At 42.5% G+C, this 17,501-nt stretch overlaps 1 protein-coding gene across 1 annotated transcript; it reads right to left on the bottom strand.

Annotated features, from left to right (window-relative positions):
- Window positions 1–782: 782 nt before the first annotated feature.
- On the bottom strand, window positions 783–3,698 carry myl13 (myosin, light chain 13). The gene is made up of 5 exons (XM_085378696.1): window positions 3,555–3,698; window positions 2,015–2,042; window positions 1,447–1,596; window positions 1,093–1,266; window positions 783–998 (listed from the first exon to the last, which is right to left on the bottom strand). The coding sequence occupies exons 1-5, from the start codon at window positions 3,660–3,662 to the stop codon at window positions 892–894; spliced, it is 567 nt and encodes a 188-aa protein (XP_085234822.1). The 5' UTR covers window positions 3,663–3,698; the 3' UTR covers window positions 783–891.
- Between the last annotated feature and the right edge of the window lie 13,803 nt (window positions 3,699–17,501).

The following is a 17,501-nucleotide window of genomic DNA, read 5'->3' on the forward strand; positions in this document are numbered from 1 at the left end:
TGATTAGGGAAAGTACTATTTTTTCAAAATTTCCTGTGATTGACACTGTAGTAAGTGCTGCTGCCCTATATTAGGTTTAATACAGACTTTAAATGTCAGTATTTATTTTTTTACTCTAAAGATGCTTTTCTCTTGGGGACTTTGACAAAATAAAATACATTTTGAGAAACGAAATTTAGGTATAACATTTTTAGAAGAAGTAATTGAATCAAATATATGCTCATTTACAGCAAACTACAGAGATTTTATATAGTTTCCTATTTTAATTGTTGTCCTGTTGCTATCTTAAGAATAACAAACAGGACACTATTGATTTGTCTGTTAGTATAGCTTCTTTTATTCATGAGGGGTCACCACAGTGGATGGTTCCACATTTTTTAATCAGCATTTTTTTTCCCTGAAACCAGTGAGCTTTTAGATTTGGCTAATGTGCTAACTACTAAACCATGGAGTCTCTGATTTGCTTCTTAATGCACTATATTATATATTATGACTCAATCTGAAGCAAAATGAACTGCCTTATGTGAAAGGCGCAGACAATAACACACATTTCTGCGTTCGTTTTTGAAAAATCGAGTACAGCCACAATGAGTGTTTTTATTTACCATGCTCTACAAAATAAACAGGGGCAATGTGCAGTGTGCGCACAGCATTAACATCAGGGACCTTAGAAAAAAAAATAAAACATTGAAATATTGATGAATTATGCTGTAGATCAATCCAAGATGCATGGAAATGAAAAATATACAAGATGAGATGTACAGAAATCTTTTGCGGTCAAGAATTCACAATGAAGGAGAGACAAACTCATTACTCACTCATATTGATTTCATTATGTACTGCGATGTAGCACCAGAATGACAATGAGGCTGAAAGAAACATCGGCCCCTCTTAAGATGCCATAATGTACTTAACAAAAGCTTCATAATTTATGCACCCATTAGCATCCTCTTGGTTTTGCATTAGCTGCTCCACCTCGTCCTCCCTCATCTTCTCACCTATGATCCCCAAGGAAGAACACAGGAAAGCAGTCAGTTCAGTACATTTCCTTATGATGACAGATTCATGAATTAAAGTTGTTAATTAACTCACCCAGTGTTGCCAAAACGTGTCTGAGTTCTGCACCCATGACCGTGCCGTTCCCCTCCTTGTCAAACACCCGGAGGCCCTCTACAAAGTCCTCAAATGTTCCACGGTCCTTGGCTTTGCAGATGTGTTGGTGGATGGGTAGAAACTGGTCAAAGTCCAGCATCTTGGTATTCATATCTGCAGAAAATAATGAAAGTGTAACAAATAAAGCACAAAAAAAAGAAAGAAAGAAAGACGGAATTCCTTTGTAGTGGTGAACTTTATTTAGTCCGATATTGTACAGATTCTTGAACTACATCCAGCTCCAACGCTTAACAACAGCAATGACTCAGTTTGCACACTTGTCTCATTACTAACCTTCAGCTTTGGGCTTTCCAAGCACGTACATTATCTCTGTATTTGTGGGATTCTGGCCCAAAGCTCTTATTAGGTCACCACACTGGGCATAAGTGATTTTCATCTCACTGGTTGGGGTCCTGTCAAACAGCTGGAAAGCATCTTTGAAGTCTGTGAATGAAAAGAAAGCGCATTATTCCTTTTGATTTCTCATCTTGTTATTGTAATCTAAGAGAACATGCAAAGTCTTTGAGAAAAGGCATCACATGCTCTCTGTTTGTGTAACGATCAACAGCATAATTGCACGCCTCACATAAAAGAGCCCACCGCTAATGAAGGAGTCAAACCCTCAGATGTTCCTCTCTACCTAGACTGACATGCATCTTAAAGCCTTTTCAAAGCGACTGACACAGATGGATGTTTATTTTAATATAATAGCATATGCTGGCTCTAGTGTATCACCAGCTGCTGCTGAACATTTCTCACACACTTATGGGTGGCATGATCACACAAACAATTTATTCACTCTATAAATAACTCACAAACCATGCAGCCCAGAAGACAACTGTAACAGCCGCCTGAGCCTTACCCTCAAGTTGTTCAGGAGTAAATTCCAGCTGCAAAAAGACATAGAAAACAAAGCGACTGAGGGATGCTGATCATTTGGGACATAGTACCGCAAACACAGTGAATTCATTTAAGACGGTGAACTTGATGACCCTCCTACAGCAAGCCATTTTAGCAGGTCGAGTTGTGACCTTGAGGCTAAAACCCCCTTCTTACTAGATATATACTGTCTACCAGTGTCGGCGTCATTTGAGTTTATTTTTAGATGTAACGTGGAATCTTTGGTGCTGTCAGCTCCATGGGGAAGTAACAAGGCCATAATGTCATGTGCATATGCACACGAGCAGCATTATTAGATATAAAGAGTGTAAAGTACATAAAATCTGTTAAACACCATTTAGAGTTAGAAAACCTGAGATCCAGCGATTTATATATGCTTCTAATTATTCTTCTATTTGTTCAGCAGAACAAGCAGAACAAAACCTTGAAGGGGAACCCATCTGTTTCATCTCATTTTTTAATTTTTTAATTTTTGTGTTTGTGTGAGAGAGAGAGGGCAGGGCGGTCTTTATCCTTCAAGCTCGGGTCCTCTACCAGAGACCTGGGTGCTTGAGGGTCCTGCACAGTATCTTTGCTTTTCCTGGGAAACTGCACATGTTTGACACTCAGGTGGTAGAATATATAGTAGAAAGAGAACTGAATGTTAAACCAGCTGTACAGCTCGTTTCTACAATCAGCTTTGTGCTCCATTAAAATCTGTTATTTTAAATCTAAAAATAGCTTTGGCCTCAGTAACCACAACAACTTTTGAAGTTTTGCACTTCAAGCATATTTTGAACTGTCAGGGCACGCCCCTGTTTCTGTCTCATGTCAGGCTACATCTACAGACCCCTAGACCCTTTGTGAGGTTTTGTAAAAATATTATCCAAAAACGTATCTAAGCATGTTTAAAGATGGATGAAGATGGCTATAATTATCTGTATTTTTCTTCCTCCCAGTTTTTCCACCCCTTTTTCCCCACAGAGGAATGGTGAGGGTGGTCTGCTATTTGCAGACATAATGAAGATCATATTTTGTGGATTTAACCACGGTCCATTGTAACATGGCAGCTCGCTCAACCAAGAAAACATTTATCCATTGAGAAAGGGCCAAGTCAGCAGAAGACAATGTTTCCATGATGTCTGACATATCAAGTAGTTTGCTTCTGAACCTCGCCCTGACAGTGAGTTACGTGCTTTTTCCCCCATAACTGTCAAAGATGCGCGCAGTTTATGAAAAATTCTGTAAAGCTATGAAGGTTAGAAAAAATATTACAAGAATCACCATAATGCCTTGAAAAATCTTTACCCTCCTGTTTGTCTTGCACTGCCAAGTAAATGTCACATGGGGTCTCTGATGCACTTTAAACACAGGCATAGGTAACAGCATTGGACTCTTGAAATGAAGTCTCCTTATCTGTCTAATATGATTGAATAAAAAAAGGGGTTAAATTCACCAACAACCTCTATCTGAAGCTGATCCACAATCTGTGCGTACAATAATAATATCTGTTGATGTTTTACCGTCACTGATGTTGGGTCAAACTCCGGGGTCTTGGGGCGCTCAGGCTCTGGGGGTTTGGGGGCAGCTGGTGCGGCAGGTTTTGGCTCTTCTTTCTTCTTAGGGGCCATTGGAAGAGACAAAGGGGAGGACTGACACACAGCAGAGTGATCCTGGACACTGCGGTCAGAGATGGGTGATTAGAGGCCCTTTATCCACTGTTCACAGGTGTCACCTCCACCCCCACAGTGCCAACAATAGGGGAGGACTATAAAAGGATATGCCTTTGTGCTTCTATTTAAGACAAAGGTTGTTGTGTGTATAACATCATCAAGACAGGAGTGATGGAAAACTACATTAGCTGAGATCCCCGGGCCTGGTTCCTTCTGTTAATGAAATATGAGCGTAGATCAGACTTATTTGCACAATCTTCTATAGATGCAGAGAAAAATGCTTTAGTGACAGAATGATGTCGTACAAAAATACTCAAAAAGAAGAAAGTGTTAACAAAGATCTACAAACTTTTAAAATGTCAAATCCACAATGCATCCATGAACATGCTCTCTATGAGCATGAATAATTAAGTCTCCGCTGGATCTGTGAATGGACGGCTTGCTTTTTACAATATTTTTATACGCTCACTGGTCTCTTTGTTAGCTACATCAGTTCAATTAATCAGTCAGTCATATTGCTGGGACTCAGTACTTTTAAGCATACAGACATAATCAGGATGACCTGCTGAGCAGAATGAGGAAGGTCGTTGACTTCAGTAATTTTGAATATAACATGACTTCTGTTGCCTGACGAAGTGGTCTCAGTATTTCAGAAACTGTTGATCTACCATCTCTGGAGTTTACAGAGAGTGGTTTAAAAAAGAGAAAATAAGCAGTAACTCAAATAAGTACTCATTGCAACCAACCCTTCTGCTACAGAAGCAGAAGACCACACTGAGTGCCACTCCTGTCAGCTAAGAACAGGAATTTTAGCCTAAAGTTACACAAGTTTTAGTAAAAAAATAAATAAATTGAACAATAGAAGATTGTTGCCTGGTCTGATGAGTTTACTTTCTGCTTTAACATTCACACGGCAGGGTCAGAATTTGGCACAAACAACATGAACACATGGATCCATCCTGTCTTGTATTAACAGTTCAGGCTGTTGGTGCTGGTGTAATGGCCCACTTTGGACCTCTTAGTTCCAGCTGAACATTGTGTAATATTATGATGGAACAATTCAATTCAGTTTTATTTATACAGCTCCAAATCACAAGAGTCACCTGAATGTGCTTTATATTATAAGGCAGACCCTACAATAATACACAGAGAAAAAGTAAACAACCCTATGAGCAAGCACTTTGGCAACATTGGTAAGGAAAAACTTCCTTTTAACAGGAAGAAATTTCCAGAACAACCAAGCTCAGCGAGGGGCGGCCATCTGCCGTGACCAGCTGGGGTGAGAGAAGGAAGACAGGAAAAAAGACTTTTAGGATCAGGAAATTTTCATCATGAATGTGCAGCTGAGTAATGCTACAATATCTCAAATCCCTGAGAAATGTTTCCAGACCCTTTATGAATCTATCCCATGAAGAAAAGGGGAAAAGGTAGTCCAACCTGATCATGAACCAAAGTGCATTACAGTGGGTTTATTTCTGTAGCTGGATAAACAAGTCACGTGTGGATACATCCACACATCTTAATCAAGATTTGTAAAGTCAGAAAATCACAGGAACTGTGATGCTAATATGAATGTCAAGCATGACCTTTCATTTCCAAGAAATTTCACTCTGCGTTAATTAGCAAATTAATTGCATGTTTGTGTGAGTTATTCTTGCACACATGATTCTGAGTTCATAACTATGTGAATAAAACCGAAAACATCAGACAGCTACCACCCTGTGTCTGCATTCAAGTGTGAATGGCAGCTACACAAAGCAGCACCCAGTGTTATCACAGATTACTTTATTCACTTCTCTGTTTGTTGTATTCAACTTTGCGAGTGGTTTGTACACATATAATCACCCTCGCAAGACTAAGATCACACAGACACAACACTTGGTGAATCCTATTTTAATGGCCTGAAAATCCCTCTGATCGCACTAGATAAACGGTCATCATAAAGGCTTGTCCTGGCACACAGTGTGCACAGCGGATGATGCCGTCTCATTGGTTGTAATTTTGAATAATAATCAAGGATAATTGCTGTTCATCACAGAGCATTGTGGCACTGGAATTTAAGCAACTTCCCCTCTTGTTCAGATATCATCATTTTCGTCTTCCTCTCCTCACTAATAAATGCTACACTTCACCGAACAAGGTCAATAGTCAAAGATTGGTTAGGTAACATGAGGTCTCGCGTAGCTTGATTAAGGACATTTGTCCATATAAAAACTTTAACAGTGTGTAAAAACCACAAAATCCAAAGGCTGATATGCTATGAACATCTCATTTCTTTGGTTCACATGACAGCAGGTAAAAATGAAGTCAAAAATAATTTTTATTATCGTAATTATAAAGACAGCAATCTTCAATTGATTGTCTACACTCCTCCAAGACTAAAAAGGGCTTCTCTCTCTCTCTCTCTTTTAACGCTGTGATTAAACAGTCGCAGTTTTCTGAATTTTCAGAACTCATTTTTCTTTCGAGGGGCTAAAGGTAAGTGGTGAGCAAGGCAGTGGAGTATTTTGATTTTTTGTTCTGGTGCTGCGATCTGTGGAGGATGAAATTTGAACTGTGCCTAAATACACAAGAATGAAAGCAGTGTGAAAAATAGCAGCTACAGATTCTACAGCAGGGAAAATGTATAAATTTGGCCTGTTTTTAGAAATATATGCTCGATGTGCTCCATGTCTTCACTCTACAGACTGATCATGATTACATCTCCATGTCTTTTCAAGGAAAGATGCTTGTCAGCAGCTGCTCTTGGCTTGCCTTTAAAGCCTTTAAAGAGCTCCCATCAAGCTCATGTGGTAAAAATGTCAACTAATGAAGTCAACATTGCCTGATGGTAAGTTTGGTAAATCCTCTGTTAGGAAGTGCAAATACTGAATAATGTGAAACAAATCCTTTAATCATCAGTTTTGTAGGAGCCTGAATCATGTAATTTCATGACAGTGACATATTCAAGCGCTTGATTTAAATCTTGAGCTAACTATAATTTCCTTTATTAGGAATGATGTCACAAAAAATATGACTGGCCTGTCAGCACCAGCTTGTAGAAATGCTAGAAAAGGAGAGAAGGAACTAAATCATAATGATCAAGGGGATATTGTCTTTAAAATGCAATGAAACACAAGAGAAACACACAGGAAAATAATTTGGCACGCTCTTCTTCTGTTGCTCTGTTTGACTGTGGCTTCATGGGGGAGATGGTGCATAAAATTGTAAAAAGAACAAAAAAAAAATCTGATGAGTGAATGCTTGAGAAATGATTAGTCATGGCTGCAGTTTGTTCCTCAATATCTTCAAATGGGAGATGACTTAAATTGTCAGTGTCTGGTTTGAGCGAACCTACACAGAGACAGATGGAAACAGTGTATGTTAGCCCAAGTATAAATGGATCCAGCCATACATAGCTCACTGCCACCTCCCCCCTCAGATACTGTCAGGTGATCCCATCAACAGGCCGCAGCAACAACTCCTGACATGACCAACCACAAACACTCAAGCTCTCAAACCATCTAAGACCTGTGCAGTTTGCTATTTTGGAGTTAGTCTGTTGTCTGGCTGGCATGCACCTTGGAAAAACTCCAGTAAGCGCACAATGCCAATTGTTACTCTGACCTATCACACGACCTTCAGTGCAGCTGTGGCTTTTAGTGTATGATGTTTTAGCAGCCAGGATAAAGCAATGCTATTACACTGCCATTCCAAAAAGTGGCAGTCCAGTTCTGATGACTCACTGAAAAAGTACAGTTTTTATCAGTCAGACATCAGAAAGACACAAAAGCCGCAACAGAAAAATCACGATGTGTCAGTGACATGTGTTTTTTTTCTGAGGCAATTAATAGTATATGATTCTGCTATACTGTAGATGTGACTCTAGTCTTCTGAGGATGTACTTAGCAATCTATGGGACTGTTATTTGTTACCACTGAAGGCAAAGTCCTGCAAAATGACCCCCCAAAAAAACCTTCAACAGGGGTCGTCATAAGCTCCCAGAAGCCCTGGGCCCATTCAGCACTGTCAAACAATCAGAACATGTTAGCGACAGGCTGGGCGAAGACCTGCCAGATCTGTTCTGCAAACTATGGATATCGATGCGTGGATAACATAACATGTATCACATCCGGGTTAAGATTTTGTTTTTCTCCAGCGGGCATCCATTATTGAAGATTTTCTCATGTGCAGTAATGAACAAACAAAACATTCAGTTTGTCACCTCTGTAGTCCAGAACATTTCACACTGAGCACTATATTTGGATGCAGGTTAAGACCCACTCTCGGGATGTGTAGCCCCCTCCGAAAACATATTTTTTTTTGTAATTTGTTTTCCCCTGTAGGTGCAGGGTAGCACAGCTGCACATGCCAAAGCATTGTGTTGCTTTCAGAATTTGTTGTGCATTGTGTTGACGTCACTGATGTGGAAGCAGCCTGAGCTACGGCCGATCTTCAGTGGGGAAAAGAAATAGCTAACCCTCTTAACCAAACATGTAAAAGAGGCTGAAAGCAAAACTGCAACCTGAGCACTATGTAGATGAAGGCTTGAAACCTCTGTCATGTTTCATGGCTGACAAAAGCAGCCTATTCCCCATGAGCGCATCTGCTCATGTTGAGGTGCTACATTATCACTGATAATCAAAGAAATAATCAAAAAAATGCCTGACTTTAATGCAGAAAATATCTTTGGTCATTTCACGTTCTATGCTGTACAGGCTGTGGATTCACTTCTGATCCGCAGCAGAGAACCTGCAACCTTCCTCAGAGGAATGACTCACTGCTGCACTGAGCAGTAAGATCAGGAGCACACAGCGCTTGACCACACAATCTGCTCTGCTAACATGATCACAGTGATGGCATAGAGATGTAAAGCTCCTAATGCACCCGAAAACCTCTGTTATGGCCTGCGCTAACATAATCGCTGTGTGAAGTAGCTGAAGAGAAATGGGCTCAGGGCAACGCTCCTTTACAAGCTGCCTCACTTATGTCAGCATAGGTGCCACATGGTGCAGGTCAAGAGGTAAAGAGGTAAACACCACCATCAGGCTGTTCCTTATTTAACTATCAGCTTTCATCTGAACCTATTGGTGTGATCGTGCAAGCAGTGTCAATAAAACACACTGACAGCCTGCATATTAATGCTTCTGTCAAACCTGGTGTTCCCTTATTCTGAGTTAGCTGGGGGCTTTCACTTGCCAAGCTAACGACTGAGCTCACCTGTGATTGTGAAAGTAGGAATAAAGCCCATAGCTACCATCCCCCTTTATTTATGCCACCTATAAGCTAAAAAACCAACGTATTTTTGTGCAAGACAGAAGCTTGGAAGCTTGGAAAGCCCCCACCTCAAGTAGGAGGTGGGGGCATTAGCAGGTCATATCTCCGCTGTGGTCAAATCTGTGATCTGGCAGTTTTTATTGTGGGAAGTCTGCCATGCAGGAATGCTAAACTGCTTGCCAGGGCTATTGCATACGCATACGAAGCAAGAATACAATAGAAAGATAGCTTATGAGCAAGGAAGACTGAAAGTGTGCAGGCTGGGACTGTAGAACAAAAGACAGAAAGCTTCTCTGTGTCAGAGCTCGGTGCAAGCCTTTCCATTGCTGGCATGGAGGGTTCAGACAGATTCCACGAGCTGCTGTGGGCTCGGGGTTAGCCTTGGCCTGGTGAGTTTGACTGAGGGAAAAACAGGCCTCGGGGTGAGTGTGAAGTCTAAAGCCGAAGAGACATAGAAGCTACTTAATTTTCTTTTTTCTTAAATTGCTTGTAGACTTATTTAGGTCCTGCATCAGTGTAGCAGAAAGATAAAGGAAAATAAGCAGCTTAGGTGGGCAACAGAGCTTTTGTGAAAAGAAAGAAACATTCTCGGGATTCGTTTCTGTCATTGAAATTGAACATAAATCATCAGAGATGAATCATTATGAGGTTGATACATAATTTTACAAAGCAGGTGATCTGCAGTAGATGAGCAATATTTTATAAATTGAATTAATTATTTGTAGCCCATATAGAATACTGCACATTCACTCAGAGATTTAAACACAGCATTAATGTGATTATCAGTTTTAACACTAAACAGATCTGTTCTATACAATTGAAAAAATTAAATCTGAAGCTGGGGAGATTTAGTCTTTTCCCTGTTGTAGCAGGTGCGGTGTTGGGGAAACCTTTTTTATTTGCTTTCATAATTCTTTACAGGGCAACATTAAGTCCAGTGCTCTGTAACTGCATTAACAGACAAACTACCCTTTGGCTCTGTGACAGGGCTCTGTGGAGCGGGGGCGACACTACTCCACTGTGATCATTTACGAGCACTCAGGATACAGCGTGTCCTCGCCAACGTTAATACTAATAAGGTGGTTAATATACCAGCTCAATTCCTGGTAGGTTTTGACGTGTTCATTATCAGGTCCACAAGGCAGTCAGTGAAGTGAAGGAGCGTGTAATTAAACTGTCCCCTGTCCAACTAGGATCCGATGTGCTATCCAGTTTAGTGTGCTGAAGTGGTAATGGTGCCAGTCTGCACAGGCATCACTCCAACATAGACTCCATAGCTGCCATGTTGTTTGGCAGAAATTCTTATTTAGTAAAGAAAATATAAACACAGGTTTTTTTGGGGGCTCTCAGTAGGATTTCCGCTAAAATATATTTTATGCGAAACATTTAATCTACGTGTGTTTATGAAAGTGTGCGTCGCCAGACAGCAACATTCGTCTTACAAACTCCTAGTCTTACCTATTCTGTCACAAACATTTACACGTGTAATAGATATATAAAAAAGCACCCTTAATGTTCACAAGCTAAAACTTCATGCATCAGAGGCTTCACGTTAAAATGTAATGAGAGAGAGGTATTATTATTCAGGCGCAAGATGTCAGTCCCTAATTATAACTTGTCAACATCTGTGCTGTCAAACATGGAGAGCCCAGCCAGCATCTGAACTACACTGCCCTCCTGTGGTCACAGGGTAATTAGCTGGGTGTCGATATTGCCACTTAATTTAGTCTTCTCAGTTGCACAATACTCAAAAAATACAGAGAGGGATGACATCTAACAATCCAGTAACATCTTATTACTGGTGGACATTTGAAAGAACATTTCTCGTTATTTGACCACAATTTATTGATCAGTTAGTCTTAAGAATATGCTAGCGTCATTTAATTGAATATGTCATCATCTTCAGAAAATGGGGTGGTTAACTGTCACAATCTGCCAAACTCACAGGTGTAAATTATGAATAGAAATAATTTTTTTGTGCATATATATGTATAGAATATGAAAGAGTCTGCTCAGACAAACATTTATTAGCTGGTGAAAAAGAAAGAGGAGCAAAGATATGGCAGTGTACCAACGGGAAGTCAGCAGAATACAGAGGGATGCAGAAGAAGTGCAGAGGTTGGATGCAACAAATCCCCTGTTACCTTGTAAGGGAGAGCATTAGGTGTGAGGTTTAATAGAGCCTGCGGGCAAAAGGATCCAGTGATTTCACAGCACAGCTTTGTTATTGTAGCATTTTTTTTTTTTTTTTTTTTTTGGCCTGTCCCGTTTGGCTCTTTTGCCATCAGAATTGTTGTCTAAAGGCAAAGAAAGATGCCCAACGGATTTACTTTACCAAACTGACCATCCCAGCCTTGCCGTAATGGTCCATTTGATTCACCTTTTATTGTTTATTTTATTTTCACTTACTGAATACGGGACAGACTTGACTGGGGGAAAGAAGGGGAGAAAGAAAGAGGGAAAGAGAAACAGCTGAGAAGAGGGACGGGGGAGAAGGGCAAAAGACAAAAACCAACAGAACGGGCAGAGAAAAAAAATGCATATATCAATCACCTGGATCACCTGCTGAGAAAGAAAAAAGAAAGCAAGCAGAAGAGAACAAGAGTAATAGAATAAACAACATCACAATGATATATGGGAATATGACAGTAAATACTAAATGTTAAACATTATTGTGCAGCACATAAGATCAACAGAACACAGTGTGCTTTGAGGTAGGAGCCAAAAAGGGTGTAGTTTGTGGGTGTGATCACCCGTGTGTACACCTGTGAGCATGGACGCGCTTGTTTTTTGTTTTTTTAAAAGGTTCCTTCATGTAATAATCTGCTAGAGGGTGTGGGGGGGCCACAGCCCCGTCCTCCAGGGCGTGAAGCAGGTGTGGAGGAGATCAAAACTCCAGACATCCAGAGGCCCCCAGAACACAAGAGACCAAGGAAGACCAACAGAGGGGCAGCTGCGCCACTGTCCCGGAAAGAGCTGAGGAGAGTCCCAGATGAGGGCTCACTCAGCAGCCGCGGAGCAGAAGCCAGGGGGAGTTGCAGTGACGCGCCCGTGAGCTCCGCTGGCAGCCAGCTGCGCCTGAGTGACCGAGCCCCAGGCCGAGAGGCCGGGGGCACCCCACCTCCGAAGTGGCCCGAGCGAGCCCCAGGCTCCAGGCCCCGATAAGCGGCCGCCAAGGAGTGAGCCGGTGTGTACCTGGACGCCCATCCCCGGACACAAAGAACCACCAACGCACCGATGTCTGAGGGGGTCCGCCACTGGCAGGGGAAGTGGTGGTAGGGGGAGATAGGCCTCCAAACCTTGGAGGGCCTGAGATGTCCCCAGAGAGGTGGCGCCTGACACCCAACCTGACATATAGACACAGACATACAGGCACACACAGATACAAACATCCATTCCCACCCTCATGCTCTCATATGCACTTACTCCACACTCAACCAACGTGGAGACAGACATAAAGAGACGTTGTACACACGATCACACTCCCCAAGCGTACTCTACAAACCGGGTCTAGGTGCCCTCGCCCCTGGAGGGGGGAACTGCACCCAGACCCAGGTGGTGTTTCCCTTTTCCCTGCGGTGGGGGGAGGCAGACCGCCCCGACTCCGCAGCAGCAGGAAGGCTCCACACTCCAGACCGCAGTCGGACGGCCAACTCCTCCTCCTAGCCCCCCTGCTCCAGCAGGTCGCAGAGAACGGGGGTGAGAGAAGACTCCAAACCTCCCTCCACCCGCTCATTGTAGTGTTGATGCATGTGTGTTCTAAGGTGCATTTAAAACCCAGGAGGGCATGGAGCTACCTGCCAGAGAGCAGCAGGTAAGCGCATGGTCCCTCCTGCTAGCCCTCAATGTCTACGTGTATTTAAAATTGAGAGGTGGGCAACGATGCCAGGGGTGGGGTGTACACCCTGATGGTACTTTGGACTCCGTGTATCGTGCCCACCCCCAAGATCCTATATGTATGTGTAATGAGAGTGTGAGTAATGTGAATGTCTAAGTTGTGGGATAAAATTGAGGCAGAGGCAGCCAGAAGGGGACAGAGGGGGGGTAGCCTCCTCTGCACCCTGGTGACATACCCCTACTCCAAGGCCCTGCATGTGTGGGTGGTTGTGGTGGAGCGGGAAGAGGGAGGCAGCTGGAGATGGGGAGGGAAGGAAGGGAGGGGCAAGTGACCCCTCCCTGGGGCCAGCTCCCCCGCTGACCCCAGTAGGCACCCCCATACTCCGCGACCCGCCAGGGAAAGGGGGCCCAGGCCCATCCAGACCGGGCCCAGTGCAGCAGCGCCGCCCGGCCCCACAGAGCCCGGGACAGTCCACCCAACCCCACCACAGAGAAAACTGCACCCACCCCACCATCCACTCATCTTCCAGACTACATAAGACAATAAACACCCAGGCTGAGATCTTCCTCCACCTCTCCTGTATCTCCCCCTCCTGCAGAGGGAGCTCCTGAGGAGAGGAAAGCTCCTGCAAGATGTGACAATCTCCCCCACCAGTTGAAGAGCCCCCCAGGTGGCTCGACGCACCGGCGGCACCCTGCTCCAGGGCTGGGCCCCCATGCACCCACCCGCCCACAACCCCGGCAACACACCAACCAGGACCCAAGCCCCCGAGGCCCAGTCCGGGTCCCAGCCCAGAGACGGAGCGCCCCCAGAACCTCACGCCCATCCCGGACCCACCCAGGGCCAGCCAGGCTACCAGGTCAGTAACCCACGTCCGTCAGCACAGACCCTCCCCTAGCCCCGCTGCACGCAGCCGCAAGGAAACAGTCACCGGAGAGCCAACAGAGCCCCTAACCGGACATGACCGCTACCCCGGGTTGAGCCCCCCAAGGAAGATGCCTCCGGGGAACCCCCTGACGCCCTAAGCCTGTCCCTACCCCCACACCAATCACAACAGTGAAGGCGGGACCAAACTATGACCCCCCACCCCCACTAGGTGATGGAGCTGATCAAAGGAGCCCAGAGCAATTGATCTGATGTGGTGGCAGAGGCTGTATCAAGACTAATGTAATCTAATAGATAATTTCTATATTGGTTAGAATTAAGATTATTTTTATTTTTCCAGTTCATGAGGACTGTTTTCTTGGCTATGCATAGGGCAGTGAAAACCATATGGGCGATATTCTTTTCTGAAGTGACATTATCTAAGCTGCCCAACAAACACACTAAGGGGGAAGTTGGAATGTTACATTTCAGACACTTCGATAAGTCTTCACATATCTCGCGCCAAAACTTCTGAACTGGTGGACAGAACCAAAGAGCGTGGATATAATTGTCCGGTGAATTGGTTTGGCGGTGTGAGCAGTTGTTGGTAGACGTAAAGCCCATCTTGAACATCCGATGACCTGTATAGTGCACTCTATGTAATATTTTGTATTGAATTAATTGAAGACTGGGATTTCTAATTAGATGAAAGGTTTTTATTGTAGCATTCTATTGCACGTAGCAGACTCGTGTTTTGTTTCCACAGTATGTGTTTTTTGGCACTGATAGCTGATGTGTTTTGTCTCTGTTTTTTCAGTTTTTCTGTAACTATAACTGTAATGTGCAGCCATTTAGAGGAAAAATGACTCATAAAACATGCAAATCACAGAAAACATTTTGTTTGCATGTCGAATGTAAAACCATAAACGTGCACACTCTCATATACAGTTGTGGAGTCAGAGGTTTACATACACTAATCATGGTCATGAATGTCATGGTAGCTTTGTACTTTTAATGGTTTTGTTGAGCTTTTTGTTTTACAGGGTGGAACAATTATACAGCATGCATCTTTAATCACTTAAAAAAAAGAAAAAAGAATTGGATCCACAGGTTTGAATTTATTTTGGATTTTCTGTCAAGACAATAATCCCAAACACACATCAAAACTGATTTTGAAATGGATAAAGCAGGCTAACATTAAGCTTCTGAAAGGCCCTGACCTCAACCTTATTAAAAATTCTTTAAAAGCTGGATCTGCACTAGGAAAACAACCAATTTAAATGACCTATGTCAATTCTGCCAAGAACAGTGGTCAAATATCCAGCCAGAATTATGCCAGAAGCTTGTTGATGTCTACCAAAAGCATCTGATTGGGGTGCAACTTTCTAAGGCACATTTAACCAAATTTTAGTTGGGCTCTTTGGGTATATTTGAGCACAAAGAACAGCTCAAAGAAATCATCAAAACCCCCAAATTACTGTGACATTTATGTCCATGATGAGTCTACATTTAAACTTCAGACCACAAATGTAGCAGGTATTCTCAGGAAGGAATAACAGTTTTATTCAAAATGCATTTGTTGTTACTGAAAACACGAAGGACAAGACTGTAAGGAAACATGAAGAGAACAAACAAACTAAATGTCTATGCATTTTTCTGCCTGGCTTTAAACACTTATTCATTTGCACAGAAAAACTTGAATTTGCCTGCATGTATGAGCAGTTTTGGGAAATGCAGAGAAGAGAACTGAGAAAATAAACTTCAAAAATCTTTTGAAAAATGTGCCAAAGCAATTGAATAAAAAACAAACAAACTGTAAAAGCAAATCTTTGAATCCGCAAATGATTCATCATCATGTGTTTCCCTCATATCACCTTTTTCCCCATTAGAATACAAAATGTTTTACCTCAGTTAATATGAACTAACATAGAGAAAATAATGGGTCAATCTGGAAGTTTGGACACTTAATCGTGCAGAGCAGCACTGCTGAATTATTCCGACTTTTCGAAGACAGCCTTGTTTAAAATTATCCTCACATTAGTTTGATGTCACATCTAATTTATTTGATTAAGGCCCCATTCTTTCTGCTCTCTGTGTAATTATCTGCTTGTACCTTGTCCCCACTATAGACCTCTTATATTTCTGTGAGTCGGTGGGAATGAAGAAAGATTTATCGAGGTACTTCACATGTATTGATCCTCCCGAGGACATTCATTCTCTGAGTTTGACCGAGCTCAGCAGCCAAGTGGTCACAGTGACCACTAGAGTGCCCTTGCTGAGAGGCAAAAGTGTCACACCAAGTAACTCTGACAAGCGTTGTTTATTTAAAATTGCATTTTCAGCTCTGCAACGTGCAAACAGTTCTCTTATTAAAGACAGTTTTCGCTTAACTTTAAACCCCATGTTGCTCTTGACCAGTTAAGTGTTTACTCTGCTCTGCTCATATGATTCCTGTTTACCACAACCATATCTACTCACAGCAGTGGAGGCCATAGTTTCCACTGTAAATATGTTTTCCCTTTTCCCCTCATGTTATTATTTATGGCACCGAGCTGTAAAAATTTAATTCTGCTGATCTTATATTTTTTGTAAATAATTAAAGTTTTCCCGTTCCTTAAAGTTTGAGGCCAAGCGTGATCATGTTAGGACTCTGCAGGTGTGGCCTGGTATAACAAAAAATCATATATGATTTACTTTTGAACTTTTTTAACCTATTTTTTAAAGAAGTTGTTTAAACGATAATGATGGAAATGATGACCAAGTAGCATGCCACAACAGGACCAAGTCTAAGAGTATTATCATCACTTTGTTGTTTAGAGCGACCCACTTTAGCAGAAGCAACAGTGTCTATACAGAAATATAGAAGATGGGTGACGTGTGTGTGTGTGTGTAAACCAAAAATAAAAGAAAAAATGAGGAAATACACAATTATTCCTTCACTTTAACAAGGGGAAAGTTACATACTTGATGGCGCTCACCCTCCTGTGTCTCTGATTCACTTCTCATGCCTAAAACAACCAATTATCATTCCTCATGACTCATGCTTTAACCTAACCCTGTAAACCCAACCCAATCAGAGGGACAAAGCTTCGTAGAACTCTCTCACAAAGTTTTCCAAGTAAACGCCATCTAAAGCATCGCACGCTGGTTCGAGCCAGTTTCTGCTGTTCTGTTTTGGGAAAGAAATGGTGACCTCATTGCTGATTACATTCAGTTTATCCAGATAGTATGTCTGTAACAACAGATTAATTTGCTGAGAAAAATACATCGAGCTATCAGATATCCTAAGCAGCTACTGCGCTGGCCCCTCTGACATTAACTGTTAGATTTATGTGCCAACTGTTTTTCTTTTCTCGTACTTTAACAATTACACAACCCTACTTTTGTTTTTGAGTCCCTTTTTGGTTTTGTCTTATTGCTCAACACTTTGGTTATCTTGGAATTTGTTGACAGTGGTGGACAATCTCAACTCTGAAATTATAGCGCATTTTGTACTGAATTGCTTGTTGTGTTTGAAATGTTATTATATATATATATAAAAAAAAAAAAAAAAACACCCAGCGCGCCCCTGCGGGCGGTTTATCCTTCAAGCTCGGGTCCTCTACCAGAGGCCTGGGAGCTTGAGGGTCCTGCGCAGTATCTTAGCTGTTCCCAGGACTGCGCTCTTCTGGACAGAGATCTCCGATGTTATTCCCGGGATCTGCTGGAGCCACTCGCCTAGCTTGGGAGTCACCGCACCTAGTGCTCCGATTACCACGGGGACCACCGTTACCTTCACCCTCCACATCCTCTCGAGCTCTTCTCTGAGCCCTTGGTATTTCTCCAGCTTCTCGTGTTCC

This window comes from Diplotaxodon limnothrissa, linkage group LG18 (assembly GCF_057381915.1).
Source record: "Diplotaxodon limnothrissa isolate DT_005_m linkage group LG18, D_limnothrissa_male_GT1.1, whole genome shotgun sequence".
NCBI lineage: Eukaryota > Metazoa > Chordata > Actinopteri > Cichliformes > Cichlidae > Diplotaxodon > Diplotaxodon limnothrissa.